This window comes from Pneumocystis jirovecii (genome assembly GCF_001477535.1).
Source record: "Pneumocystis jirovecii RU7 chromosome Unknown supercont1.3, whole genome shotgun sequence".
In the NCBI taxonomy this organism is placed as follows: Eukaryota; Fungi; Ascomycota; class Pneumocystomycetes; order Pneumocystales; family Pneumocystaceae; genus Pneumocystis; species Pneumocystis jirovecii.
Genome location: NW_017264777.1, coordinates 454500 through 482326, shown reverse-complemented (window position 1 = coordinate 482326; position 27827 = coordinate 454500). Strand labels below are relative to the sequence as shown.

Here is a 27827-nt window from a genome sequence, read left to right as displayed (position 1 = left end):
ATTTTCAAAAATATTTAACCTCAAAAATAATAAAAAAACTTAAAAATGTTATTTATCAATAAAATAAAAACAAAAAGACCTTTTTTTGAACCATCTCATATGATTTCTGTGTTTAGATCACCTGGTTTTTTTCTTTTTTTCAGAAAAAATAGTTATCAATCAAAAAAACCATATTATATTACGACACCTATTTTTTATATCAATTCAGGTAAAAATGCATCATAAGCATGCTTTTTATACCGTTTTTATTTCAATTTAGATCCTCATATTGGTCATCTGTATACACTTGTTTTGGCGGATGTAATCCAGAGATATCAACAACTTAAAGATTGTCAAACTATTTTAAGAATTGGGACTGATGAGCATGGAATTAAAGTGCGTATTTTGTTAAAAACTTTAGGAATGCATGCCAAAAACTCTTCAGATTCAGAAAGCGGCTATAAAGTCCGGCTTAGATCCGTTTTTATTCTGTGAAAAAGCGTCTCAACGTTTTAAAAGCTTGGCTAAATTAGCAAATATTAGTTATAAAGATTTTACGCGTACAACAAGTCTCAAGCATCGTCAAGGAGTTTGCCACTTTTGGAGGGTTCTGGAGGATAAAGGATATATTTATCAGAGTAAACATGAAGGATGGTACTCTGTTCGTGATGAAACCTTTTATCCCTCAAGTGCTGTAAAAAATGTACAAAATCCGGAAGATGGTACTATTTCTACCGTAAATAGTTTATGATTTTGGTACATTTGTTTCTAATTTGGCTTAGATTTCAATTGAAACAGGTGCTAATGTCGAATGGGTATCTGAAAATAATTATCATTTTCGATTATCAATTTTCAAAGACCATCTTTTGGATCATTATGAAAAGAATCCTACTTTTATTATCCCAAGTTCAGTGCAAGATTTTCTATATAAAACAATTTCTGAGGGATTAAGTGATATAAGTATATCTAGACCGAGCTCTCGCTATTCATGGGGTATTTCTGTACCTGGTGACGATTCACATACCATATATGTATGGTTTGATGCCTTGCTAAGTTATATAACAAATGCTGGATATCCATGGAATAATTCAACGTTTGGAGAATGGCCTGCTGATGTTCATTTGATTGGAAAAGATATTTTTCGGTAAGTTTTTTTATTTTTTCTACATATAATTTTTATTTTTAAATAGGTTTCATTGTATCTTATGGCCAGCACTTTTAATTGCTGCAAAGTTGCCTCTTCCTTGTCAAATCGTGTCTCATTCACATTGGACAATGAATAACATTAAAATGTCTAAGTCGCTTGGGAATATCGTTGATCCTTTTGTTGAAATTCAAAAATTCACTGTTGACACTTTAAGATATTTCCTTATAAAATATGGAAGACTTGATAATGATCGAGGTGAGGTGTATATTTTTTATTCTATTGTTTTTTAATATTACTAAGACTATGATTCATCTGACGTTATAAAGAATTATGATGTGGATCTTAGGGGACAGCTTGGAAATCTTTTATTACGAATTCTTTCGCCTCATTTTAATTTAAATCGTGCTTTACTTTATGCAAAAAAACATACAAATGAAAATACTTTTTTTCAAGATTTTGATATAAAGCTTAATACTATTGCGGAAAATGTTGATAATCATATGGTTTCATTTCGTGTTCATAGTGCTTTAGAAGCTATCTTTGACTTTATAAGGTCTATTAATAAGTTTTTTCAGGATTTTGAGCCTTGGAAATGTAAACACGATCCTTCTAAACTTGATCCTATTCTTTTTAGGGCTTTGGATGCTATACGAATTTCTGGTATTTTGTTAAAACCTTTTATTCCTGATAAAGCATCTGAAATATTAGATCAACTGGATGTTGAGGTTTCTCGGAGAAACTTGAAGTTTTGCAAGTTAGGTGCAGATGATATGTATCTGCGAACTCATTATACACAAAATAAACCACTGTTTCCAAAACTACAAAGCTTATAAGAATAAAATATAATTAAAAATTATATACATATACATATAATATATTACTGTTTATATTAGATACTTATTTTATCATGAATACCGAATTTAACTTCTTCACATTCAAGTGTTGAAAGATTTAATAAAACAATCGTGTCAGTTTTACTAAATACTGGAAGCATAATTAAACGTATGATTTGCCCATTTTCCCCTAATTTTACTTAAGTGGTAAAAATGGATATTGCTGTATATATAAACCTTCAATAAATTTAGTATTAAATTCTTCTTGGTTTCCGACAAAATATACATGCGGTGTTTCTGATAAAATAAAAGGATCTTTTTCTAAGAATGGATAGCACCCTAATACAAATTAATTGGTAATGATTTTAAAAAAACATTGTACAAACATAAAGTATCAGGAGCAGTTGGTGCACAATGCTGCCATCTTAATGTGTATTCCATAATTGATAGTTTATTATGTTTATTCGTATATTTATATATATCATTAATCGTTTGCCCACTTGACCCAAGAAATCTAAAAAAGCTATTTAATAAAAAAAGATTTAATAAAATATAATACTTCACTCCATCAATTTCTAACCACATTGGATTCGTAGAAGTTTTTAACGTAGATCCATAATAATGTTTAGCATTTGGAATAAATGAAAAATGAATTGGTTGTTGAGGCAACAAAGTATTTGATGGATCGGATTCACCTGGCATAAGTATCACTGAAGTTGTAGCACATATGTTTGAGAGAAATATATCGAACATTTCTGCTGGTTTAGAATTATATATAAAGGCATTAAATGGTTTCTGAAAAAAATTGTTACTAATATTAATTGAATTATATATTAGTTACTTTTTTATTAGTTAATGTATTTTCAGTTTCTGATAAAGCTATAGAATTTCCGGCAATAATAAATTGAACTATTTGAGAACTAGCTACTCGATCCTAAAAACAATTTAAATGAGCACTAAAAAATAAGATGAGGTACCACTTGATGCCCAATTCCTCCATTTAAATACTCTGCAAGAAGAAAAAGTGGCAATAAGTTAGATGTTTTATCTGTTATATTAAGTCCAGAAACCAAAGCAACATATTTATGAGTGTCGGTATCTAAATGAAAAGGTTATATAAATCATAATAAATAAAAAAACATACTATTTCTATTTGGTAAAGAAATTTGATTAGGTAATTCAGGAAAACAAAGATCAATAACTTCAAAATTTCCATTTTGAATTTCAAATCCTAAAGCGCCAATAACACAGCCTGTAACTAAAAATTCTTGTAATATTTTTGACCCTACAAGACGAATCCTTCCATATTCGTCTTCTAATATTACATTGCTATTTGTAGAATCAATATATTTTTCATTTTTAGGTCCAACCATCCAATACTAGACAAGATCAATATGAAGAAAAAATGGTCAAAGTTTACATCTTTTTTAATATCATCTAAAATATTAGGTTTTAGAGGTGCATCAACGTAAACCGTCCCAACAATCCAACATATTTCTCCATGAACAATATCTAATAAACGACTTGCACGTTTAACCTTCCAGTCTTTAATAACCATATCTCCCCAATTTTGTTGTGCTTGATGAACAATCTTCGGTCTAATATGAACAAGACGTAGAAAATACATATTTGCATATTGTTGTTGATATGTGCGTTTTTTTCTGTTATTAGGTAAACCATTACTTAAAAATTATATATATTGAAAAGTTTCTTACAAAACATAATCTTCTTCATGAAGAACGGAAAATGCTACATTTTCACGCACAAGAAATGGTTTTTCTTTTTCCAAATTACTAAATTTTATTAGCTAAAAATACTTGTTAATAATTATAGCCCATCTATTGACGGGAAATATTCTTTTAAAAAACGTACTTTGATCTATAAAGGCCAATATCTTCAGAATCCATTTTATATATGCATTTGACGCTATTTGTCGTGTTTTTCAATTATTTTACAAAGTAATACGTATTCTTCTCATTAGATACTTGTTTTTAATTTTTTTATGACTTAATTCTTAAACTGTATATCCAATTACAACTATAGATTCGATTTTAATCTTGAATCCACTTTCTCCCGAACTGTGTCCACTGTTGCCTAGGTAACATATTGATGCTTATCATCACATGACTTTCGTTACTTGTAAATACGAGTATTTTTTGTTTTATATATGCTTAAAGATTATTCTTTTGATTTTAAATGCATCACATTATATATTTATTAACGGATTTGATTCTCAGATTGAAAAGTATATTTATATTTTTAAATTCTTATAATTTTGATTGTTTAATTTGAAAATTTACTATAAAATATGCTATATATATAATCTAAAGTGCATATTTGTGTATATTATGTATATAAATCAAGATTGTGGGCAACTTAGGTGTTATATATGTGTTGGTTTAAAGTATTGAATTGTTTTTATAACGAAGTCTTATCGATAATTCCCCAAAAAAGGGAAAGCGTCTTTTTTATACAAGGATTCAAAGAAGGGATATCCTTGTTTAATCATTTAACAAAACATTCCAGAGAAATACCAACTTCCAATCAAATTACGAGAATTTATTGTTGTTTGAATATTTTGACTTAAAAAAGTAATTTTCTACAATGTTTACATATCTTAAGTTATGCGCCACAACTTTTTTGGTATGTTTAAGGTCAACGCATAAAACATTCTCAAAAAGATATAAAAAGGCCCCCCAGCCCACTTTATCTTCATAATTTTTATTAAATAAACAAAGAGGCATAAACATAAGTATTACCATATTTTTGATTAGAGGCTTAACATGATACACTTTCGTATTATAAGCATTTTTATGACTATTGCCATGTTTTTTGTTATGATCCAGGCAACACCTTATGGTGGAGCATATCTGAGTATGTATGAAAATATAAAATTAAGTTTGCTAAATAGTATAGATAAGGTTCACGAAGAAGAGACTAAAAATATATCAGATTCTACGGTTCTTTTTAAAAATGGAACAAATAGTACTGATTTAGCGAAAGCTGGGACGAACTCGACTAAGTTGGCTGATTTGAATGCAAATGTTACTACACAGCCAGGTGGTTCTGTCCGTACAATGATTTCTTTGGGTTCTTTGGTATTTGCAGCAGTGGCATTTATTGCATCTTTGGTGTTTTGAGCGGATTTAAATTTTGAGGGTATTTGCTCTTAAGTCATTTTGATCATTTTTGTTTGAGACATGGAATCATAAAATACGTATCTCTTGACTAAAATATCTTTTTTTTGTTCTATAAAAATCCATTTCTGTTTTCAAGATTTTTGTATTTTGTCTTGATCGTTTCCAGAATAAAGTAGATTTTCTATTTCCCTTAGCACTGTATAGTAGCTGTCCTAATAGTTGTAAACATTCGGTTGAGTGTGTAGTTTTAGATTTTTTGCTGTCTAGAATGTTTCGAAGAATTAGAGCTTTAAAAACGATACTTTCAGGATTTATTTTTTTCTAATAATGCTTTGATAATATTTTTATTCTTTCTTATTAGACTCTTGATTATTTTGGACAATCTGTTTTTTTATATTTTTTCATATAAATTAATATCAGTGCAAAAAAGGCCATCAAAAATTGTTAATATTCAATACTTTTATCTTAATTAGTATTAAAAATTAAAAGTGCTAAAGATATTGTTTTAGAAATCTTTGGAAGAAATATAAATTAATTTGATATAGACATTTAATGCGTTTTTTTTGTTTAATAATTTTATTGATATTATAAACAAGATTATTATTTTTCGACTTTTATAAAACTTATTATTCAATTTTATGGCGGATAAAGAATTAAAATTGTTGTTTTTAGTTTCTTTTTTTAAAAAAAAGCTAATAGAAATAGACTCAGTGGCGTTGAATTTCATTTAGCTTTAGCTGATACAGATATTAAGCTAGAAAATACTTTAAAGACTTATTTATGTCCTATGCTTTTAAAATTAGCAAGTCCACATGATATTGTGAGAAAAAAAGTATTTTAATTAATGAAATTTTGAATGTTAGAACTCATTTAACTAGGTAGTTCAAATCTGTGGTCATATTCGTATACAAACGAAATCAAATGAAAATATAAAGTTTCCAATAGATGCATTATTAGAGCAATTTTTCTCTAAAGATGTTGGAAACTCTACAAAGAGTTTTACTCTTTTATTTTTAGATATGGCTTTTTTTAGGCTAAATGAGGAAGTGGGTAAAAAATAATTAGAATTTTGTATTTTTAAAATTATTTAGGAAAAAAAAAAGTTGTTACCTAAGTTAATATTAGGGCTTTCAGGGCATCCTATTGAGCATAAAAAAAGATTTATATACTTAATTTTTCATATTTTAGAAATATATGGTTCTTCTAATGAAGATTCGATTTCACAATTTGAAAAAGATGATTCTATAAAATCGATTTTTGATTCTGAGACTTCTTTTGAAGATTTTTCATTTTTAGCAAAAATATTTAGGGATTTGGCGCTATTTTCATTATCATACTTTCATTCTTTATTAAAAAAAATGCCTCAAGCAAAGATTCAGGAGTTTTCATTTTCTAATCATTTTGATAAAACTAATTTGTCTAATGATACTAATTTTTCTTTGCAAATTTCTGTTTTGAAGAAAACATGTCCCGGTTTATCTTTTGATTCTTTGAGACTTTTAACTTTTAAAGGAAATGATACATTTACTATAGATTCACTCACTAAAATAAAAATAGGGACTATTTGGTTTCTTTCCACAAATTATTTTTCATTAGATCAAAAATTTACTACACTTAGTATTTTTAAGTTTGATCCTGATGATAACATTAGTCTTATTGCTAATGCTTGTCTTAAAAAGTTGCCTATTATTGATTTAGAAAATGAAAAAATTATTGAGAATATATATGAACTTTTACTCGGGAATAATGAAGGGTTAGAAACAATGCATAGAGATCCTGTTTCTTCTCAGATTTATATATATTTTATAAATCTTTTATCAAAAAGTCGACATGCTATTAAAAACATGGAAAATATACCTAGATTATTAAGTTATGGCTTACAAAGTATTGTGTTTTGAAATGAGCATACAAATATTTAATAATATTAGGTAATATGCAAAAACTGGGAGAAGCAACAGTTACTTTTATTCATTGGATTGCAAGGTATATTGTTAAAATAAAAGACAAGTTTTTAATTTTATAGAATGTCAAGTGATGAATCACTAAAATCAGTTTCTTTGTCTATTTTGAATTTACTATTGACTTATATTCAGAATAGCGACAGTAAAAGTGAAATTTATAGAGAGCATTTGTTTACGTCTCTTGGACTTATTGCTAAAAGAGGTTCGATTGATATTTTTTATTGTTATTAATATTTTATAGGAATGGAGAATATGGAGATTCCTATTTTAAAACTTTTGTTTGATTCTCTTAAAAAAGAAACGAAATTGGTTAGATTTTCTATAGAACAATCGCTTTCCTTAATAATGCCTCATTTTCAAAATATTCAAGGAAGATTGTTAGATGAATTAAATTCATTACTATTTGAAATTATTGTTTCTGATCATATAGATATACATTTTTCTGCACTTCGTTATTGCTTAACAGTCTTTCCTTTTCATGAAAGCAAAGCAAGAATGTTGTGTTTACTCTGTTTAAGAGAAAATTGTAAGCCTGAAGTTATAGAAGAAGCAAAAAAAGGATTAAATCCGTACTGGTTTTTAGTAGTTAATCAAATGAAAAGTATGAAACAAACTTCAAATATTGTTTTTTCAAAAAATAATCATAATCCGTTCTTTTTTCCTATTTTTGAAGATTTGATTGAAATATTAGAGAATCAAAAACTTAATAATAAAGGAGATAATTTTTTTAGCCAACGTTTTCAAATGCAAGCACCTACTATTAAAAATTACATGATAAAATTTATTCGACAAACATTAATCATGAATCTTTTGAGATTTGATGAAAGTATTCGGAATGGGATTCCTTTAAGTAGAGCATGGGAAGAACAGCTTGACATTGCTATTAGCACCAATGACAAGTTTAGAACTGCGTATAAAAAAGGCTTTGACGTATTGTGGAATGAAAATAGTAAATTTAAAAAGTATTTGACTAATTATTTTCGATATCTTATTATGAATTTTTTTGAAATTCCTTCAGAATTTGCATATAATATTCTTGAGTTACTTTCACTTGGGTCACCGGATTTAACAATAATGTTGACTGATAAAATTGATTTACTTGAAAATATTGTATTATCGTTCAAAGACATCGAATATGATATATTTCGTGTTCTAGGAATTGTTGGTAGCCATCCTAATATATCTATTGAAAAAGTTATAGAATTATTAACACATTTTATTGATGATCAGACGTTCCAAAATAATCAACAAATTGTGTCAAAACATGCATCTTTATTGTCTTTGGGATATTTATTAAGTCGTTTGAAGTGTAGAAATCGTTTAATTAGAATTGACTCTGATTTACTTAATGAATGTTATGATTTCATTATTGAAAAAATATCATCTGATAATAACCTTGAAAAGAAATGTGCTCTTATAGCATTTGGAGAGTTGAGTATTTTTAATGTTTTTTCAGATTTTAAAATTTTGAATGAACAGAAATTTAGTTCATTGGTAATGATAATTCTTGATATGTACAAAAAAATTAAACTAGACACTGCGCTTCAGGAAATTATAATCACTACATTAGGGAAAATTTCAGTTATTATGAATCCTGAAGATTTTAAAATTGGTTTTGTCTTAAATTCTATATTTGAAAATCATGAACGTGAAGATTATTTATATTTTGCTGATGGTGAAGCCCTTTCTTGTATTGCAGCTGGATGGAAATCTACGTATTTACATAAATTTCTTGATATGTCTATTTCCTATATTCCAGAAACTTCTAGGTTGGAATATGTCGATTTTATTTTAAAAAAAATACTTAAAGAATATATAACAAGCACAAAGCTTTCTTTAAAAAAAGTATAAGAAGTTATTATTATTTATTAATTTGTATTTAATATTTGCTAGGCATCTGTAATATGGCTTTTGTCTTTAGTTCAGTATTGTGGTAAATCTTCAAGTATTCAAGTAATTTTTTTATATTTTATGAATTCTACTAAAAAAGGATTAAGGCTAATATTTTAAATATACAGAATGCCTTTATAATGTTGTTATCAAATAAAGACAGTAAGTTTCTATTATTATTGACATTGATTAATACTTTTTAGGTTTTATTCAAGAATCTGCATCAAAAGGATTGAAATTGCTTTATGAAAAATGTTCAGAAGAAATAAAATCTAATTTAGTTCATAATTTAGTTTCATGCTTAATAACGGATGGAAAGAATTATAAAAGGACTATTTCGTCTGAAACAGAGTTATTTGATTACGAAATTCATAGTGGAGATAATAATCCAATTTCAACATACGGAGATGTATTTTAGTATATCTATTTCTTAATATTTTTTAATTTGTAATAGGTTTGTAAATTAGCAACAGAGGTCGGAAATCCTGAATTAATTTATCAGTTTCTCAATATTGCATCAAGTTCTGCTATTTGGCAAAGTAAAAAAGGAGTTGCTTTTAGCATTAATGAAATTATTTTGGGAAATTTTAATGCTAATATTGTAGAAAATGATCCAGAGCTTTCCAAGAAATTAGTATCATGTTTATTTTTGTATAAATTTCATCCAGTGTCGAATATAAGAAAAACAATGGAAAGTATATTTAAGGTTTTTGTTGATTCAGAAAAAATTGTGCAATTTTATACGGACATTATAAAAAGGTTATTAAAAGGCATTAGTGATCAATCTTGGTATATTCGTGAAGCAAGTTGCAATGCATTTGTAGATATTTTTCAAACTCAAACATTTGAAAATATAGAACCTTATTTAGATGATATAATAACAATGAGTTTACGTAGGGTTGATGATGTAATATTAGGCTTTTAAATTTTTGTTATTAATTATTATTAGGTAAAAGAAACTGTACGATCATCTGCATCTATTTTATGTCGTTCTATTTCATCTTTTATTGTAAAAAATATTGAATCTAAAGATAATAATGAAATTAAAAAAAAAAATATTTTGGAAAAAAGTATTCCTATTTTTTTAAAGAGTGTACATTCGGATGCAGAAGAAGTTAAAATATATTCTTTAGATATTTTGATAAAAATATGTAATGTAGGAAAATCTTCTTTGAAATATTTTATTTCTGAACTTGTTGATAATTTATTAAATTTTCTTACCGAATTAGAACCACAAGTTATGAATTATTTGGAATTAAACGTAGATAAATATGATATAACACAGGAACAAGTAAGTGAATATTTTATAAAATTTTGTTTATTAAAATTTTTAAAGCTAGATGATTCAAGAGTCTCTTTACTTAGAGTATCACCAATACTTAGCGCTATTGAATACTGTATAGATCAACTTGATGATGATGTAGTTCAAGAGACTATGAGTATTATTCTTAATAACACGTTAAAAGCAGTTGGTCTTTCCACTAAGGTATTTTATTTTCCTTAATATGAATGTATTATAAAGAATTGTAGCTTGCGTGTTCCAAGCTTATTATAAGCATTATTTTGAAAAAAAGGGACTGTGTTTCTTCATATGCAACTGACATATTTAAGACTTTTTACGCATGTCTCTTTGATAGAAATTATACAGTAAGAATATCTTTTTCTACTTCCTTAGGATATATAGCTCGTATCGCATTGGATAAAGATTTAGTATTTTTAGATTCGAGTTTGAAAAAAATGTATTTTGAAGAAGAAGGTATATTAAATAGATTTTTAATCTAATATTAATTTTTTAAGATGAAAAAAAATTAATAACTATTGCTTCCGTATATAAACATATGTCCACTTATGCAAATGAAAAATTTGTAGCATTATTTTCTGTGTTTCTTCCAGTTGTATTTTTGGGTAAACATGATTTGTTTGAAAGTGTTCGTTTTTTGTTTAATGAAACTTGGAATGAAAATACTGGAAATAGTAGTTCTATAAATCTTTATCTGGAAGAAATACTCGATTATATAGTTGTTGGTTTAGAAAATAATTATTGGAGATCAAAAAAAATATCAGCAACTGCTTTAATTCAAGTTATTAAAGTTTCTCGAATGGATAAATATTTAAATAAATTTATTCCACTTCTTATAGATATTCTTCGAGGGAAGTTTTGGAAAGGTAAAGAAACAGTTCTTGATGCGTTTATTACTTTACTTTTTCATAATGAGAGTTATTTATTGGATAAGGAAAATTTAATTCAAGAAACATTTAATGTATTGATATTTTTTGATATAATTTTTATATTAATAACTGATAGATTTTGAATCGTGAAATAAAAAGAAATGATATTAATTACAAGCGACATGTTTTACATAATTTTAATAGATTTATTGAATCTTATTCAAATTTTGAAAGTTTTGAAAATATTTATTTAATTATAGAAAAGTTTATATCTAATGATTCAGAAAAAATACAAACATGTGAAGATAATGAAATTTCAAAACCTATGTGAGAATTTTTTTATAATAAACACTTTCTTATTTTACTTAGGGGATTAATTCTTCGTGAATATGCGTTAAAAATAATCGCAAATGCCTTTAATTCAAAAAGCGATAGAATATGTATTTGAATGAGTTCTTGTTATTTTTAATAATTATTATTTATAGATGTTCATTACTTAGAATTAGTAAGAATTTGGAAGGAAAATATTCAATTAGCAACATGGAATATACAAATAGTAATATGTCAATCTATTCAGAAAATTTTTAAGAAAAATTTCTTAGACATCCATTTATTCGACCAGTTGAAGAATACTAATGTTTTATTAGATAATTGGAATGTAATTTATCACACTCTTAGTAACAAAAGCTATGAAAGTGTACGTAGTGAAGCTATGAAAGCTGCAAAAATATTTATACAATCGTTGAAAAATTACGATGATCCTAAATTAAAATCTAAGATTTCTGTTGATTTTAATGAACTTAAGTCAACAGAAGTATCACCAATGATTAAAACTGAATTAGAACATATTAATTTTTAAAGACATTGTTTTTATACTTATGAATATTAGAAATTAGTGTAATTTTTATTGATATATTTAGCATATTGATTATATAAACTTGATTTTTACAAATAATGGTTTTATTTTTGATTATAAATTATTTATTAAAAATTATAAATATGTTTTTTTGATAGTTAAAATATAATATGAAATTGCGATATTGAGGAAAAAATGATATTTTATAAATCAAAACTTTTTGTAATTTTTATTTATATTTTATTTTTTTATTCATATATGATTTATGCATTAAGTTATGAATTAGTACTTAAATTTTAAACACAATATAGTATAAAATATGATTTTTAATTTTGTTATATTGTTAATATATATAAAGATTAATGTTTATTTCTATGAATGTTATAATCTTTGTTCCTATGTCTATTCGTACTATAATGATGTTCATATTCATCTGAATCCTTTCTTATAGAATGATTTGAGTGATATCGATTCCCATCATAATCTTTATGTTTTCTTTTATCTTTGTATTCTTCAAAAGAATAATGATTACTGTTTTTTTTTGCTGAGTTATCTCTAACTTTTTCTGGAGATTTTTTATGTGTATTTTTTTGACGGATTTCTCTTGAGTCATTTTTTGTTACTGTTTCATATATAACTTTTCCTGTTGCTTTATTAATTTTTAAAACAGGAATATATACCTTGTCAACTCTTTGTTTTGTGATACCTTTTCCCCATGCACCCAATTCATCTAATTCATGTGCATCATATTCTTTTGCACCAATACCCAAAAATTGAGCTCTTCGAACAGCTTTAATAGGTTTTGTATTTACATGTTTATTTTTACCAATTCCTTCTCCTTCTTTCCAACCCATACCTCGTAATAAAGCGTTACCAAATTCTTCAACCGGAACATTCTCATAATCTTCCAAAGTTGAGGGGTCTGGTAAAGATAATATATCTATTCGATATAATTCATCTTCTGTTAAACGTCGAGTATTTGTTTTCCAATTTGTATTAGAAACCGTCATAGGCAATATAAGGTTTGAATCTGTCTTTTTCCCTTCTACATCAGCTAACAATGCTTCAATAGCGCGCTCATCTTCAGTAGCTTCTACTTTAACAGTGTTTTCAGTATCATGAGATTTTGTTTCTGCTTGTTCAGCAGATATTTCTGTTTGTGTTAAGGATATCTCTTTTTTTGAATTAATAAACATTAAACCGTATGTTTGTGCATCTTTTTTGGTTTCAGATGAAACTTCATTCTCCCGTTCTAATGATTCTTTTTTAATAAGTAAAGATAATGCTTCTTGATGTCTTAGTATTTCTTGTCTCCAGTCTTTGTTCTTTAGTGCTGGAATCATTAAAAGGCCTTTTTTGGCCTTTTTTTCTGGATTTAAAGATAATGCACCTGACTGATCAAACCCGCTAAGTAGTTCATCTTCTACTTTTTCTTCCTCTTCTTCTGATTCGTTTTTAAGTATTGTTTTTTTTGTATATGTTGATGACTCTTGTTTTTTCCATTTCTGAACATTTTTTATCGGCTGAAAAGAAATACAAAATGGTTCTGTGGATTCTTTCATTTAAAAGCTATTTATTCTTTTTCAATCATTTTTCTTTTATTAAAAATGTCTTTTTATTTATAAAATAGTTAGATTTTATCAATGATTTTTAATATTATCGAGTTGACTTGTAAATTGACAATATCAGTAATAAAATAAAAATGTATATTTTGTTGAAAAATACAATTTAATGAAAAAATAATGTTGAAACATGTATTAATTAGGCTTTTAAGAAAATAAAATAAAAAATATCATAGAATTTGTAAAAAAGATAATATTTTAAAAAAAACTAATTGAAGAATATTATTTTTGATTAATTAGTCTTTAAAGTAAATAGTGTTTTCTATTTTTAAAAAAATATTTGCTTGTGTTATTTTTTTATTTAAAAAATGGTATTATATTCAAAAACTAATATAATTTAAAAGAATTTATTCTATTTTTTCATTTTCATTTAAATAAATAAATATCTTTTAGACATATGTATTTTTTTTATGTTGATTTATATTTGTAAAATTTAATGTTTTGTATTTTTATAAATAAGTTTTTTAGAAAATGAAAAAATAAAGTTTTAAAATTAGATATCGATTAGAAAGAACTTAGTTATAATTATATTAATTTTTAATAGATAACTTTTTATTAAAGATTTTTTATTATTTAATGTTTTTTGATACACAAGATTTTATTTTAATGAATTCTAAATTATAAAGATTTAATTTTTATATAATTAAAAATATTAACGTACTGAGCATTTTTAAATATAAAACTTATATTAAAAAAGGTGATTTTGAATAATGTAAAGCAAATCTACTTTTATCAATAATTCCTAGCTATATAGAACTTTTGTTTTATTAAAATACTTGCAAAAGAAATAGATTATATAGATTATAATTTATATTTACAGTATTCTATGATTTTTTTGGTAACTGTTTTAAAGTAAAATATTTTTTAAGATTTATATCGAATTTAATCAGACAATTAATTATAAAAAATGAAGTTATTAGTCTAAAATCTTTGACAAATTGTTTAAAATAAATTTTTGATGTGTTGCCATAATACTATAAATTTATATGTTTAGAAACTACTTTTTGTATTGATAAATGTACTTAAGACAAATTGACACCATAGACTATTAATTAAAATGTCTTTATTTGATGATGAGCTTTAAGCAGTTTGATTGTTTGATACATTTTCAGTTTGTTCAACAAACATTTTTTCTCCATTTCCAAGAAGTGTAGCTACTGTTTCTTCTACTAAAATACCTTGAAATTTTTAGCCAATATTTATAAAAATTTTTTGCATACCTAATGCGAGTAATGCAGTTTCATCTAAACTTTCAAAAAGAGAAGGGAAAGGATATTTCATACTAAAATTCGCAACATAATTATTCAATGCTTGGAGAAGTTCCTTTATTATATCAATAATTTGCTTATATATCTTTGGTTTTGAAAAACGTACAGAATTTGGGAGTTGTTTAGTCCAATCTGTTGATGTTACTTTAAGATATTCATCAGGGCCTCGGGGTCGTTGTTTTCTGAGACGAGGCAATTCTGAAGTGCTTGATGGTTGAGTATATTTATGAGGAGGAAATATTTTGTCTGATACTGCATCATAAATTGTTGCATGTCGCTTTCTCATTATTAATTGTAGATGTAAAAAACATTTAAATTTTCCTTATTTAAAAGCTTTTTAAAAACCTATATATAAACCTATATATATTATAAAAGCAGACAAAAATGAAAAAAAATACGTTTTATTGATATTAATATTGATATCAATATAAAAACCAATGGGAGTATTTTAGCAATGATATTTTATAATAAATATTTGATGATTGAATGAGGTTTGATAAACAAATTATTTAAAAAATGTTTAAATATCTTTTTTGTAATTTTTAATAATTCTTTTTAAAAAAATATAATTTTCTTTTTAAGATATTTTTGTAAATATAATTGTGCTTGTTTTATGTTTAAAAAAGTATAGCGTATTTGATAGATTTTATGTTAAATTGTATAAAATGTTATATTATATATATATATATATTAGAAAGTTTCGATTAAGGATGGTTATATTTATTTTTTTTGAGAATATATTGAATTGTTTTTTGGTTTTTTTTTTTTTTTTGATTTTATATGTAATAAAATTTTATAAGATTTATTTGAATAGATCTTTTTTTCATATATTTTTATTTAACGTTGAAATCTTTGAAAAATAATATTGTATTATTTATAAATATTTTGGGTATTTTTCGATAGATTCTAAATTTTATTAAATATTTATATTTATGTCATAAACTATTTGTTAAAAATAATACTTAAGATATTTTAATGAAGGATTTACTTGAAAAATATATAGTAATTACTTTAGAATTATGGTTAAATATTAAATTAAAGATGAGTCTTTTTTGTTGGAATCTTTTATGTTTAAAATAATATTTATTTGTTTTGATTTATTATAGAAAAAGAATTTATTTAGTTGATTTACAAAGTATATATATTATTTTTCCTGTCCATAGAAAATATATTTAGTTTTTATAAAATTATTGAAAAATGTGGATAAAATTTTAAGAAAAAGTATTTAATTATGAATTTGTTATTAATATTCTAATATTTTAGATGTAAAATTTGTTATTATTCAAGTTTTAGTTGAAATGAGTTTTTTGAAAAGGTTATGTAATGATAAAAATGAAATTTTACTGATTTTAACCAAATCTTTAATCTAATGAATGTTGTTTTTTAGACATGAGAAATTATTATATATATTATATAATATCTAGTACTTTCAAATGTTATTTAAATAATAGTATTCTATAATAATTTAATAATAGGAAAATGTGAACACTTGAATAAGAATATATTATTTAAAATATTCACTATATTATTATTTATCTTTATTTTTTATAATTTAAAATATCTTATTTTTAAAGTTTCATTAGATCTTCTAAAAACAATTATACAAGTTATTTTTTTATTTAAGAAACTTTTTTACATAATTCAAACTTAATTTAACATTTTTTTATATATGAAACATTTTTGGTTGTATTTAAGGTTTTTTTTATTGTCTGAATAACGTTGACGATATCATGTTTTATCTAACAAAACAATGTGTATTTTTGCCTAAAATAAAACATGTTTTTGTGTATTTCTAAGACTTTGGACTTGTTTTTACTTATTTTTAGGTTTTAAATACTTCTATTCGTTGTTTGACTCATCAGGTACCTTCTCTTTATTTACCATGGAAATGGCAGAAAGAAGGGTTTCCGCCTTTATTTTCTTCTAAAGCTCTTGAAATTGCATATTTTCATAAGCAAAAATATCATTTGGATGAATTGAATCGATTTATTAAAGGTTTTTTTGTTTTACGTTATGTTATTGAGTTAATCAATGTTATAGGTACGGTTTATGAAGATATAGGCGATGTTGAAAGTATTGCACACCAATCTGCATACAATGCATCACATTCATACATTTATAACCATGCTTCACAAGCTTTTAATAATCATTTTTTTTTTTTGGGCTTAGTATGATTTTGTTGATTGCAATTAGTAAATTGATTGTAGTTTAGAAAACAACGAAAGAGCAGATGGAACCTCAATTAAGCTTTTTGGACCAGATTGTATCTAGTTTTGGTGATTTTCTTACATTTAAGGAGCTTTTTATTCATACTGCACTGGCTATGTTTGGATCAGGCTGGATATGGCTTGTACATGATTTAGCCGAGCAGAAACTGAGGATTTTTCCGACGTTTAATGCAGGTCAACCGTATCACGAAAGACGTTCTGTTGCTCAAGGATTGAGTGCAGGACAACCGGCATTTCAAGCATCAGTAAATATGCATGAGAAGTACGCAGATACATTATTAGTCCCTCTCTTGACTGTTAACTGCTGGGAATACGCATGGATATATGATTATGGTGTTTTTGGAAAGGAAACGTATTTGCGTCGCTGGTTTGATTGTATTAATTGGCAAGTTGTAATGGAACGTCAAGCTAATATATGGAAAATAAATCATCTAAATGAACCAAATATTATGTCGTTAAATGATGCTTAAAACAAGGTTTCTATAGTATTAAAAAACGTATTTATACACATTTTATAGATAATAATGGGTTCTTTTTTATTTTTTATTTTTCCGATAAAAATCGTCTATTTTAAATCTATCGTTTACGATACATAATCTCTTTATTATGAAACAAACATGGCTTGATCGTGTTCTGAGTCAAAAGTTTTTTTTATATACGTTTGTTGGACTTGTTACATTAGCAGTTACTTTTCACTTATGGTCATCTTATGGAATTACACCAGGTATTTTTGAAATAAAAAAAAGATATAGGATTAATCGATGAAATATAGATCAATGGACTGATGATATATTGAAAGATTGGTTGCGCAAAGTAAATTTCCAGATTATTTTTTTTTTTTTTGATTATTATTTAATAGAATCATATTTCTTTTGAAGAAACGGATGATAGAGAGACGCTACTAAAAAAAGTAAAAATGGTCATAGGGAATGTATAAGTTAGTATATTGATATATAAATGCATTTAAAAATGTTTAAAATGGATTGGATTGTATATAATTATTTGAGAGTAATGTAAATATACAAGTGTATATACGTTTGATTTTTCTTGAAAAAATAGTTACTTTAATATTGTAGTAGATATATAATGAATTAGGGATATTTAATATGTTCTATGGTATTTTACTGATGATGTAGTTTGATAAACTACAATATTTAGTTGACATAATTATGGTCTGAAAGTTATATTGTAAGACAATCTAGAAAGTCTAATATATTTAGAATTTTTCTCAAATAATATATTTTTATATGCTTTTGTACATTTTTTTGTACTGTTATTTAAGTATTTTAGAAGTATTTAAGTATTTTAAAACATAATTTTAAAAAAATAAATCTTTGAATGTACCCTTGTTATAGTCCACATAAACTTTATGCTTATGCTTAGTAGATCTGATACTCGGGAAAATGTTTAAAACATGTTTTTGTTCTAGCACAATATCAGTGTCCAACATTATGAATCTTAGATGAAGGAGTATCAAATTGTGCATAGGAAAATAACTAAGTATAAGATTGATTTTTTTATGTTTTCCTTATAGTAAGCCTATTTATCTAAAAACTTTATATTTAGAAATGTTAATAAAAATATACATTAAATTAAAAATGGGTTAAGCATATATCCAAACGTGTAAACTTCTTATGACAATAATAATAATATAATTATTGTGATAGAACATCTATATCATTATTCCAGTCAAAAATTTTCCATTGTTTTTCTTGTTCTATCCATTCTTTTTTTTCACCCAATATAGTAGCACTTAAATGTTGCTGTGATAATGATTGAAATATATATTTTTTTGTTACTCGATATAAATCATCTATTTTTACATCGAATAGGCGTTCTCTACGACTATAAAAGCTTAGAAAAACATGAATCAATATAATAATAAAATACTAACAGTTGACACATTTCATCATTTATTGAATTAGCGAAATACAGTAATCCTTCTTGGTCAATACTGATAGGAGCATCCAACGACTGAAATATGCTTAATTTAGCTTCATCTAGTTCCTCTTTGGTCCAATTGTGTTCCATAGCCCATTGCCCAGAGTTCATAAAAACAGATAATGTTCTTTGGGGTGTTGGATCCCTATAACTATAGAATCCAAAAATACCTTCTAAAGTATTATATGAAATACCACCACCATATGCACCGCCCTTTTCACGAATCTCTCTATGTAAATATTGCTGAGTAAGCAATTTAGATAATATCTGAATAACAGGACTATCTTGATGTATATATGGAACACCTAACAGACAAAGAGATGTAAAATTAACAGAATAAGGTAATGGAAAGAATTTTTTTTTACCAAAAGACGGTGTAAACTGAAATAGATTTTTAGGCTTGTGATAGTCTAAATTTTCTGGAAGACTTGACAAAAATTTGCTTAATTCTTGCTTATTTACATTTATATGTTCGTTATTGCAAGTAATGAAAATTCTAAGTGAATCTCGTGAAAATGCATATTTAGAAATTTCCTGAAAATTTATGTAAATATTTTTTTTAATTTTAGGGAAATTACTTTAAGTTTATTTATTAAGTCTGATAAATCTTCTTCCACACAAAGTTTACTAATTAATTTTGCTTGCGTTATTCCATTCATTATCTCTGATAATTTCTTAGTAAATTAGTATATATTTAATTGACAATTATTAGACTTACTCCTCCTAAAGTCATTGATGAAGCGGAGAAAGCTCGTGCATATGAATGACCATTTTCTGCAAGAGAACTCATTATACTGCTATTATTAATCGATATCAATGATCTCAATTTTTCAACATTGTCAAAGTTTGTTTCTAATAGTAATTTCTGAAATAAATTATACATATGTTGTATATTATGATACAAGCAGCGACTTGAAAATGTTAATCCTTCTTCTACTATATTTAAATCTAAAAATTTAGAGAAGTTTTTAAAACGATTTATTTTACCATCATATCTGGAAGTAATATGAGTAGAAACATTTAAACCACCAGTCCTAAGTTTAATCTCGTCCTCTAAATCTGACATTGGCTGTGAAAAAGTCCCTAAATTAGTTAAAACCTTGAAATATTAGTCTTGTTTTTTTATTCTTTTAATAGATTACCTCTGCGAATAATGGTAAGTAAGGTTTAAGGTGTTTTGGAAGCTCATTTAAAGGATTGATAGCTTTAAAATATGTAATGTCTGTAGATGCAATCCTCCATTGTACATTTAGCTTCCCAATATTTTCATGTAATATTTTAGCTTTAAAAGCAGTTTTTGCTATATCATTAATTGTTAATGTAGGCAAGCATGATAAGTCTTCTTTTGTTTCTTGATTCCTCAGTAACTCTAAACTTTGAGTTTGAAGTTCTTTCTTTTCTTCCAAAGATAAAGAGTTAATTTTAGCTGTTAAAGATTTCATTTCATTTGCAGATAAATCTTCCATAAATGTTTTTGAAGGAAACATAATGAATAAAAGTGAATTTCTATTGTTTAATATATACTTATGTATTAATGATTTCAGGTATTGACCATTAGAAGTAAATTCTTTGAATTTTGAGATAATTTCATTAATAGACATCATCAAAAATGGGTCCGAATTGTTGAACCATCCTGATTCTAAACTTTGCATTAAAGATAATCCAAAATTTGCAGATTTATGTTTTAAATTAAGTTCTATTTGATGAAGTATAGCATCTATTTTATGTTGTTCGAATCCTTTTTCTGCTACTTCTTCTAATACTTTCAGAATTTCAGACTCAACTTTTTCAATATTGCTTTCTGCAACCCCTTGAAGACCTACTGAAAATATTCCTGTTTTAAAACTTGAATCATAACCTGAATTTGGCGACCAATCTGTTCCAAGACCTGTTTCTATTAATTTTTTGTATAAAAGAGAAGAATGTCCATCAAGTAATAATGAAGATAATACACGCATTGAAAATGTTTCAAAGATATCTGTTGTATCGTTTGCACAAAAAGAAATCGACATTTTTATTTGAGATTTAGGGTCTGATACTGTATAAAGTTAGAAAACAGAGTTTCAGAATAACATGTACTAACAAGGGTCAAAAGGAAAAACGTCATATATTTTTTTTGGTGACTCAAATGGTTTTATATTTTTTTCAACATTTTCAACACTTGTTTTTTTAAATGAAGATATCTTTGAATCAATGGCTTTTAGATGTTCATTTAAAGGAAAATTTCCTTGTATTATTAATAAGACGGCAAAATAAAAAATAAAGTTACCGTATGTAAAAAATTTAGAATTTGTTGGATGATAATACTTTTTATGGTAATTAATTAGATTTTCGTATGTAAGATCTGTAATAACTGCTGGATCACCTCCGCTTTCGTTTTCGTATATTGTATGTTTAAACATTTGTTGTTGATACCGAGTATAAAATAAATATGATGAGTTAGACTATTTAAATATAAAAAATAATATTTTTGAATCTAAGTTTTACCATTTGACCTTTCATTTCATTATACACGACACCTTTATAAACGATAGGAGACTGTGGATCTATAAATCTGTAAGAAAATAATTCGATTTCGAAAAAGAGACCTTCTGTATTTTCATTTTCCAAACGCCATCCTTCCTGTAAAAAGTCTATTTTTCGAAGTCTTGGAAACAAAGTTGCATCTAAATAGATTTCTCGAAGATTGGCATAGTCAATAGGATTCATTGTTGCAAATGGGTACATCGTATGATCGGAACAAGTAAAGGCGTTCATAAAATTTGCTAAACTTCGGTTTAGCATTTTAAAGAAAGGATCTCTAACTGGATATTTGGCTGATCCGCATAATACAGTATGTTCCTATAGGTTTTATTAATATGAAATAAAAATAAACAAATATTATAGATCTAACAAGAATATGAGGCACACCTGTACTGTCTGGGGGAGGTGTGTGAAACCCTACTGCAAAAACATTGTTTTTGTCGTTTTTCATGATATGAAGATGTTCTGCGCCCGTTTTTTCATGTCTTAATAAAATGGCTACCAAACTGAGTTCACTAATACGCTTTGTCTGCTCTACTTTAGACTTATGATCTGTCTAGTTTCCATATAGTTTACACGTTCTACAAAATACCCATGCAATCGGTCACCTGTTATTGGAAGCTTTTCAAAATTCGAGCTTCTATGGTTTTTTCTACAAAAAAAGATATTATTTTTTTTGCTTTTATAAAAGCATGGCCTTAACGTAGGCCTAATTGGCATTTTGTGTAATTTGTGCCTTTTTTACGCTTTTTTTTCTTTTCTATTATTCACTGTTATCTATAGGGTAGTAACCTACCGTTAACGATCTTATTCTTGGTTTCAATTATCTCACTTAGAGATTCTTAATAACGAAGAATGTGTTCTACTACAGTACTTTCCAATTCTATTGATATCAAAGACAGGCATGGTGCAAATATACTTGTGCTTTTTGATGTAGATGGTACATTGACTCCTTCAAGAGATGTTTATTCGCTTTAATTGGGAGTTTAAAGTTAACAAATGAATAGGTAGTTAGTCGAGAGATGTTCGACCTTCTCTTAGAATTGAAAAAGAAAGTGGTTATTGGTTTCGTTGGTGGTAGTAATCTTGAAAAACAGCAAGAACAGCTTGGACTTGATGGAATGTCGGGTAAATATTCAATAAATATATTTTTAGAATTGTGATATGTTTTAGTGATTGATATTTTTGATTATGCTTTTCCTGAGAATGGTTTGGTTGCATATGAGCAAGGAAAACTTTTGGAATGTCAGGTATGTGTTTTTATTGCCTTATGCAAAATCAGCTTATTTAAGTCCTTTATTAAATGGTTGGGTGAAGAAAAATATAAGAAGTTTGCCAACTTTTGTTTAAGATATATGTCCGAAATAGATATCCCTATTAAAAGGTTCAGAAACTATAAAAAAGGTTGTATTATTGATGACTTACTAGAGGAACGTTCATTGAGTTCCGCAATGGATTGGTAATTTTATTATATTTATAGTGCTGAGAAATGCTTAAATATGTTTTTTTGTGTAGGTAAATGTTTGCCCTATAGGACGTAATTCAAGTATACAAGAGCGCAATGAGTTTGAAGAATATGACCAAGTATATGAGATACGGAAAAAATTCGTTAATGTCCTCCGTGAAGAATTTAAAGAATATGGACTTGTTTTTTCAATTGGTTTTTCCTATGCTTTTGTGTATTATATTGAATATTGTATAGGTGGACAAATTTCTTTTGATGTTTTTCCTAAAGGTTGGGATAAGACATACTGCTTGAGACATGTTAAAGACAAAGGGTTCAAGTATATCTATTTTTTTGGTGATAAGACATACGAAGTTGAGCAGTAAGAGTAATAGGTTTGTCTACTGACTGTTCATAGGGAGGAAATGATTGGGAAATTTACAATAGCCCGTTAACAATTGGATACTCTGTTAAAACACCTAGAGATACTATAAGAATTCTTCGAGAGTTATTTTTTAATGAGGATTCATTTCCTGTATAAATGGTTGTTTTTTTTTTTTTCGGATTTCACTGCTATAGTTATGTAATTAAACGGATATAGGCCAGTACTTGGCTATTAGTTTTTTTTTATGGTTCATGAAAGGCTTACCTAGTGCTCCACCACCTGTAATAATTCCAATTAATGATTGAAAAATTTGAAGCTTAATTGTCTCTGCTTGCGTTTTGATATTATTGATTTCATTTTCAATTCTTGTATCTGTTTCTTTGATTTTCAATTCATGTGCTGAATATTCGTTTCTGATTCGTCCTTTTTCTAAATTCAAGTCCAGGCGTACATTTGCAAGTGTATGGTTGATTTCATCGCGGAAAATCCGTTTTAGTTTTTCAAGATCTGATATAATTCTTTCGTAATCTTGCCGTATCAGTGTAAAGTCGTTTTTTTCAAGTGTTCGCAGTTCTCCTCGTAGCTGTGCAAAGTCTACTTTCTGTGTATAACTTATCTTTTATTTATTACAACCATTCAAAACATAAAATGTGCTACCAGGACCTGTTTAAGAAGAACAGAAATACTAATAACAGGGTCCATTACAATATTAATAATTTACGTACCCGTTCTTGTTCTTCTTTAGTCACCATTGTTTTTGTAAAATTGCTGAAACTATGTATATTGTCAGTTTTGCGTAAAAAATGACAAATAATGCTCTAAATACTACTAACCTCTCCTCTAGAACAGTTTGCAGTGCTTGCATGACTGCATGACTTTGTTGTTTCGTGAATCCTTCGCTTTCCAGTTGTTTTACTAGTTGAAGTGTATCAAAATACCATCGAGAATGTCCTGAATATGTAGAAAAAAGACTGGTCCTAATTATATACGATGTGATCTGTTTCTTTGGTGAAATTTTTGCTTGAAATGCAACAAAATGTCTACAATTTATCCAAAACATGTTTTTTTGATTTTTGTGTCGATCGTTGAAACGTATCAAGAATTAAAGAAAACGTTACTTTATACTATCAATAGACTTGTAATTAACGTTAACATATGAGGTACATATATACTATATTTAGCTTGCATATAGTATATATAGTTTGCACATAGTCTGTATACAGTCTATATATACTGTGCATATATTTCTGTAGATTGATTTTAACACAGCATATATTATTTGTGTATATACTTTAGAATATTTTCCAAAGAGAATAATAGCATATATAGTTATTGTCTATGTGAGTATATTCGATATATATGGAAAAGCATATCAGAGTTCAAACAATTTTCGGTATGTTTCTATATTTTGTAAATAGTTCTTTTTATCTTTTGTACAGATGCTCTAGGCCACAGTTTTCCAAAGAAAGCATTGCAGCTGTGCATAAAAGCTATGAAAAAGTATCCAGAATCTCAAATATTTCAAGCTTTGAATGCACTTTCTCTTTTGCGGATAGGACAGCAGAAAAAGGCGTTAGAAATGTGTAAAAATTTGAAGAAAAATATACCTACAGATCAAGATGTTTTAAGTGTTCTACAAACAGTATTCAAAGAATTAAATATGTCAAATGAGATAATAGAAATGTTTGAAAATGCTTTAAAAAAGAGGCCGAATGATGAAGAATTGGTTAGGAATTGGTTTTTTTCTATGGTAAGGATAAATAGTATTATTGGGCAACAAAAAGTGCACAAATACACTTTTAAAGTAGTAAAGTAATAAGGGAATAGGCTGCAATGAGCCTTCAGAAGACTTTTGGTAGAAGAAAATATTATTATTGGGCTGTTATGTCGCTTCAGTTGCTTGAAGTATGTGTGTTAGAGATTTATTGTTGTCAATTTATAAATTTAGATGATAGATATGGATGAAAGTGAAAGACGGCTCTTCCAGACTCTTGCCTATCGATTAGCTGTGAAAATGGTTGAAGAAAATAATGAATTATATAGACTATCATCTTCAGAAGAGTTACATTTGTATATTAGTGTTTTATTATCCTGTGATAAGGTAGAGGATGTAATAAATGTTCTGGAAAGTGATTTTGGAAAGCGTTTTATGGACATAGATCTTTTGAGGCTTAAATTAGATCTTCTTTTTAAGTTGGAAAAATGGGCCCTTCTTTTTTCCCAATGTCGTTATTATATTGATTGTGGAAATAATGATTCGAAAGTTTTTGATATGCATATTACATCTGCGCTAAATTTGGCTGCATCTGACGTTTCTTCCAGGTTTGTCGTATTTGTTTATTTTTATATTTTAAATGAGTTCATAGTATTGTTTTAGACTTAACAAATTATTATAAAAAAAAAAAGAAAGAGTTTCAATCTTTACGTAATTTGTATTTGGCTTTTTTGAAGTTATCCTTTATAATATCAGTGGATAATATTATTGAGGATAAATTATGTTCTTGTATTCAGTATTTTGAAACTTTTAGTACAAAAACATCTTGTTTTGAAGATTTAAGACCTTTTATAGAAAAATTGGAGAGAAAAGATCAAATAATGTTTTTAATGGATATTAAGAAGTTTTTTAATGAAGTCAGACTAAAAGAGGTTGTAGTTGTTTTTTTATATGTAATGTTAATGTTAAATAAGATTAAGAAAAGAGAATATGTGGAAGTTTTGAAGAATGTTGAAAAGTTTGAATATTTTGTTAATTATTATGAATTAATAGATGAAAAGGCATGGATTGTGTTTTCATCACGGTTAATTCAAGAATATAGAGATTCTTTGTTTTTAGATGATGATTTAAGTTTTACTGACAATCAGTATGGTGATGATTTTTTGATATTGGCCGTACATGCTCTTTTTAATATGTTTTTTATTACACGTATGAATTTGCATGTTATTTTTACGCATATTTATTATTTCTTCTAGATAAGCAGAGTTATCTTATAAAAGCAATTTTGCTTTTAGAGATTGGACTTGTTTATAGTAAATATAATTTTCAGTTTAAATTGTTATTGATTCGTTTATACTCTATGATAGGTAAAGATTCGTCTTTTTTTTTTGGATTTTTTATGAATACTTTAAGGTGCTTTTTCCTTGGCACTTTCTATTTATCAATCTTTGTCAATTAAACAGATTCAGTATGATACATTAAGTTATGTTTTTTTGACAAAATGTTCAAACTATTATCCTTCAAAATCTCTTCTAAATGAATTAAAAATTACAAAAAGTATTTATGTATCTAATATTAGAGAAGTTCCCGAAATGCTTGTTTTAGCTTATGAGAATGGTTCATACTCAAATATTGGTAATTTTATTGAATTTGGGACAAGACTTAATAATAGTATATGGAGACATATATTAAGATATGAGTTGTTGCATTTATCATATCTAATAGATGATAAAGTTCTCTGCGAAATTATAGAAAATAATGGTGATAAAATTTTATGAATTAGTTTATTTTAGTTGATATTATTTTAGGTTTTACACAAGAGAAATATTATGACAATAGAGATTTTAATATAATGTCTGATTTTGGTGTTCTTGAAAGTGAATCTATACGAGTAAAAAGTAGGATTACTTCGATGCCTGATGTATTTTATAAATTTTATTGTGTTACAACTGATTATTTTTATAGGAGAATTGGCTTAAAATACAGGATTTTAAAATATCATTTCTTAGTTTATTAGCATTTGGTACTTTTGAAGACATAAAAGTGAAATTTAAATCTCATGAATCATTATTATCTGGATTAAAAAATGATGTTTTAAGCAAATTTGAAATACAAACAATATTTCTTCTTGAAATATTTTTATGTTTATTGATTGAAGATAGTGATCAAAATACTTACAGTCTTCAAGAAAATAAATTGAAAGAATGGATCGAAAGAAATTTTGTTATTTCTTTTTTAAACGTTGTAGATTACGATCATACTATATTAGAACAACTTGTTTTCTTATTTGAGGTAGATTTGTAATTTAATATTTGTTAGAATTAATATTTTGTAGAGTTGTAAGAATATAATATTATTTCAAAATTTTGTCAAAAGATGTCTCAAAACTCGAAAAAAGTTGCATGCTGAATCTGAGAAACTTAAAGAAATAGTTAAAAATTTTTATAATGATATTGTTTTGTCTGTTTCTTTATTAAAAGATAAAATATCTATTAATGTTACTGAATTTATTGACATGTTTGAGTCGAATTTTGAATCATTTAAGGTAAACAATATATATTAGTAGACTTAAATTTATGGTCTTTCTAGATAAATAAACATTTTGTTTTGACGAAAGTAGAAAAAATAAATGAAAGCAGAAGGAATAGTTTAGATAGTCTGGATCATATTATATGCAATATAAAATTTTAAATATTGAAATATATTTCTTTAATCAGATGAATATAT

At 26.3% G+C, this 27827-nt stretch overlaps 13 protein-coding genes across 13 annotated transcripts; 7 read left to right on the top strand and 6 right to left on the bottom strand.

The window, feature by feature from the left end:
- Positions 1-45: 45 nt before the first annotated feature.
- Positions 46-1959, top strand: T551_00844 (methionine-tRNA ligase; the record flags this gene model as incomplete). The annotated part of the gene is made up of 6 exons (XM_018373108.1): positions 46-208; positions 260-375; positions 401-715; positions 762-1123; positions 1170-1381; positions 1427-1959. 6 exons carry the CDS (start codon positions 46-48, stop codon positions 1957-1959), a joined length of 1701 nt encoding a protein of 566 aa, XP_018230854.1.
- A 56-nt stretch (positions 1960-2015) lies between these two features.
- Positions 2016-3866, bottom strand: T551_00843 (DNA-directed DNA polymerase delta subunit POL31; the record flags this gene model as incomplete). The annotated part of the gene is made up of 10 exons (XM_018373107.1): positions 2016-2149; positions 2197-2298; positions 2346-2473; positions 2519-2754; positions 2801-2893; positions 2937-3058; positions 3104-3338; positions 3380-3620; positions 3675-3752; positions 3832-3866. 10 exons carry the CDS (start codon positions 3864-3866, stop codon positions 2016-2018), a joined length of 1404 nt encoding a protein of 467 aa, XP_018230853.1.
- Positions 3867-4439: 573 nt separating this feature from the next.
- On the bottom strand, positions 4440-4721 carry T551_00842 (uncharacterized protein; the record flags this gene model as incomplete). Its single annotated transcript, XM_018373106.1, is given in 3 exon segments — positions 4440-4455; positions 4494-4558; positions 4572-4721. The coding sequence occupies 3 exon segments, from the start codon at positions 4719-4721 to the stop codon at positions 4440-4442; spliced, it is 231 nt and encodes a 76-aa protein (XP_018230852.1).
- A 21-nt stretch (positions 4722-4742) lies between these two features.
- On the top strand, positions 4743-5099 carry T551_00841 (uncharacterized protein; the record flags this gene model as incomplete). The annotated part of the gene is made up of 1 exon (XM_018373105.1): positions 4743-5099. The coding sequence occupies one exon, from the start codon at positions 4743-4745 to the stop codon at positions 5097-5099; it is 357 nt and encodes a 118-aa protein (XP_018230851.1).
- A 638-nt stretch (positions 5100-5737) lies between these two features.
- On the top strand, positions 5738-11978 carry T551_00840 (uncharacterized protein; the record flags this gene model as incomplete). The annotated part of the gene is made up of 18 exons (XM_018373104.1): positions 5738-5760; positions 5805-5931; positions 5978-6145; positions 6191-6983; positions 7028-7082; positions 7123-7262; positions 7302-8905; positions 8954-9013; positions 9058-9112; positions 9154-9359; positions 9405-9857; positions 9900-10241; positions 10287-10436; positions 10481-10706; positions 10748-11211; positions 11256-11446; positions 11489-11559; positions 11605-11978. The coding sequence occupies 18 exons, from the start codon at positions 5738-5740 to the stop codon at positions 11976-11978; spliced, it is 5502 nt and encodes a 1833-aa protein (XP_018230850.1).
- Positions 11979-12334: 356 nt separating this feature from the next.
- T551_00839 (uncharacterized protein) lies at positions 12335-13537 on the bottom strand (the record flags this gene model as incomplete). The annotated part of the gene is made up of 1 exon (XM_018373103.1): positions 12335-13537. The coding sequence occupies one exon, from the start codon at positions 13535-13537 to the stop codon at positions 12335-12337; it is 1203 nt and encodes a 400-aa protein (XP_018230849.1).
- A 1140-nt stretch (positions 13538-14677) lies between these two features.
- T551_00838 (uncharacterized protein) lies at positions 14678-15151 on the bottom strand (the record flags this gene model as incomplete). Its single annotated transcript, XM_018373102.1, has 3 exons — positions 14678-14775; positions 14818-14920; positions 14972-15151. The coding sequence occupies 3 exons, from the start codon at positions 15149-15151 to the stop codon at positions 14678-14680; spliced, it is 381 nt and encodes a 126-aa protein (XP_018230848.1).
- A 1444-nt stretch (positions 15152-16595) lies between these two features.
- T551_00837 (uncharacterized protein) lies at positions 16596-17563 on the top strand (the record flags this gene model as incomplete). The annotated part of the gene is made up of 4 exons (XM_018373101.1): positions 16596-16643; positions 16692-16860; positions 16906-17033; positions 17078-17563. 4 exons carry the CDS (start codon positions 16596-16598, stop codon positions 17561-17563), a joined length of 831 nt encoding a protein of 276 aa, XP_018230847.1.
- A 136-nt stretch (positions 17564-17699) lies between these two features.
- T551_00836 (uncharacterized protein) lies at positions 17700-18030 on the top strand (the record flags this gene model as incomplete). Its single annotated transcript, XM_018373100.1, has 3 exons — positions 17700-17817; positions 17866-17906; positions 17953-18030. The coding sequence occupies 3 exons, from the start codon at positions 17700-17702 to the stop codon at positions 18028-18030; spliced, it is 237 nt and encodes a 78-aa protein (XP_018230846.1).
- Positions 18031-18748: 718 nt separating this feature from the next.
- Positions 18749-22277, bottom strand: T551_00835 (uncharacterized protein; the record flags this gene model as incomplete). The annotated part of the gene is made up of 12 exons (XM_018373099.1): positions 18749-18938; positions 18988-19568; positions 19613-19708; positions 19753-19967; positions 20022-20133; positions 20177-21072; positions 21118-21261; positions 21304-21478; positions 21522-21580; positions 21623-21875; positions 21928-22101; positions 22143-22277. 12 exons carry the CDS (start codon positions 22275-22277, stop codon positions 18749-18751), a joined length of 3030 nt encoding a protein of 1009 aa, XP_018230845.1.
- Positions 22278-22412: 135 nt separating this feature from the next.
- On the top strand, positions 22413-23542 carry T551_00834 (phosphomannomutase SEC53; the record flags this gene model as incomplete). Its single annotated transcript, XM_018373098.1, has 8 exons — positions 22413-22520; positions 22565-22685; positions 22731-22807; positions 22850-22941; positions 22986-23016; positions 23073-23217; positions 23260-23375; positions 23420-23542. 8 exons carry the CDS (start codon positions 22413-22415, stop codon positions 23540-23542), a joined length of 813 nt encoding a protein of 270 aa, XP_018230844.1.
- Positions 23543-23588: 46 nt separating this feature from the next.
- T551_00833 (uncharacterized protein) lies at positions 23589-24446 on the bottom strand (the record flags this gene model as incomplete). The annotated part of the gene is made up of 3 exons (XM_018373097.1): positions 23589-24002; positions 24112-24160; positions 24220-24446. The coding sequence occupies 3 exons, from the start codon at positions 24444-24446 to the stop codon at positions 23589-23591; spliced, it is 690 nt and encodes a 229-aa protein (XP_018230843.1).
- Positions 24447-24745: 299 nt separating this feature from the next.
- Positions 24746-27791, top strand: T551_00832 (uncharacterized protein; the record flags this gene model as incomplete). The annotated part of the gene is made up of 12 exons (XM_018373096.1): positions 24746-24779; positions 24826-25169; positions 25214-25291; positions 25335-25708; positions 25753-26032; positions 26075-26309; positions 26357-26467; positions 26514-26861; positions 26909-27021; positions 27066-27392; positions 27436-27645; positions 27690-27791. The coding sequence occupies 12 exons, from the start codon at positions 24746-24748 to the stop codon at positions 27789-27791; spliced, it is 2556 nt and encodes an 851-aa protein (XP_018230842.1).
- Positions 27792-27827: the final 36 nt, after the last annotated feature.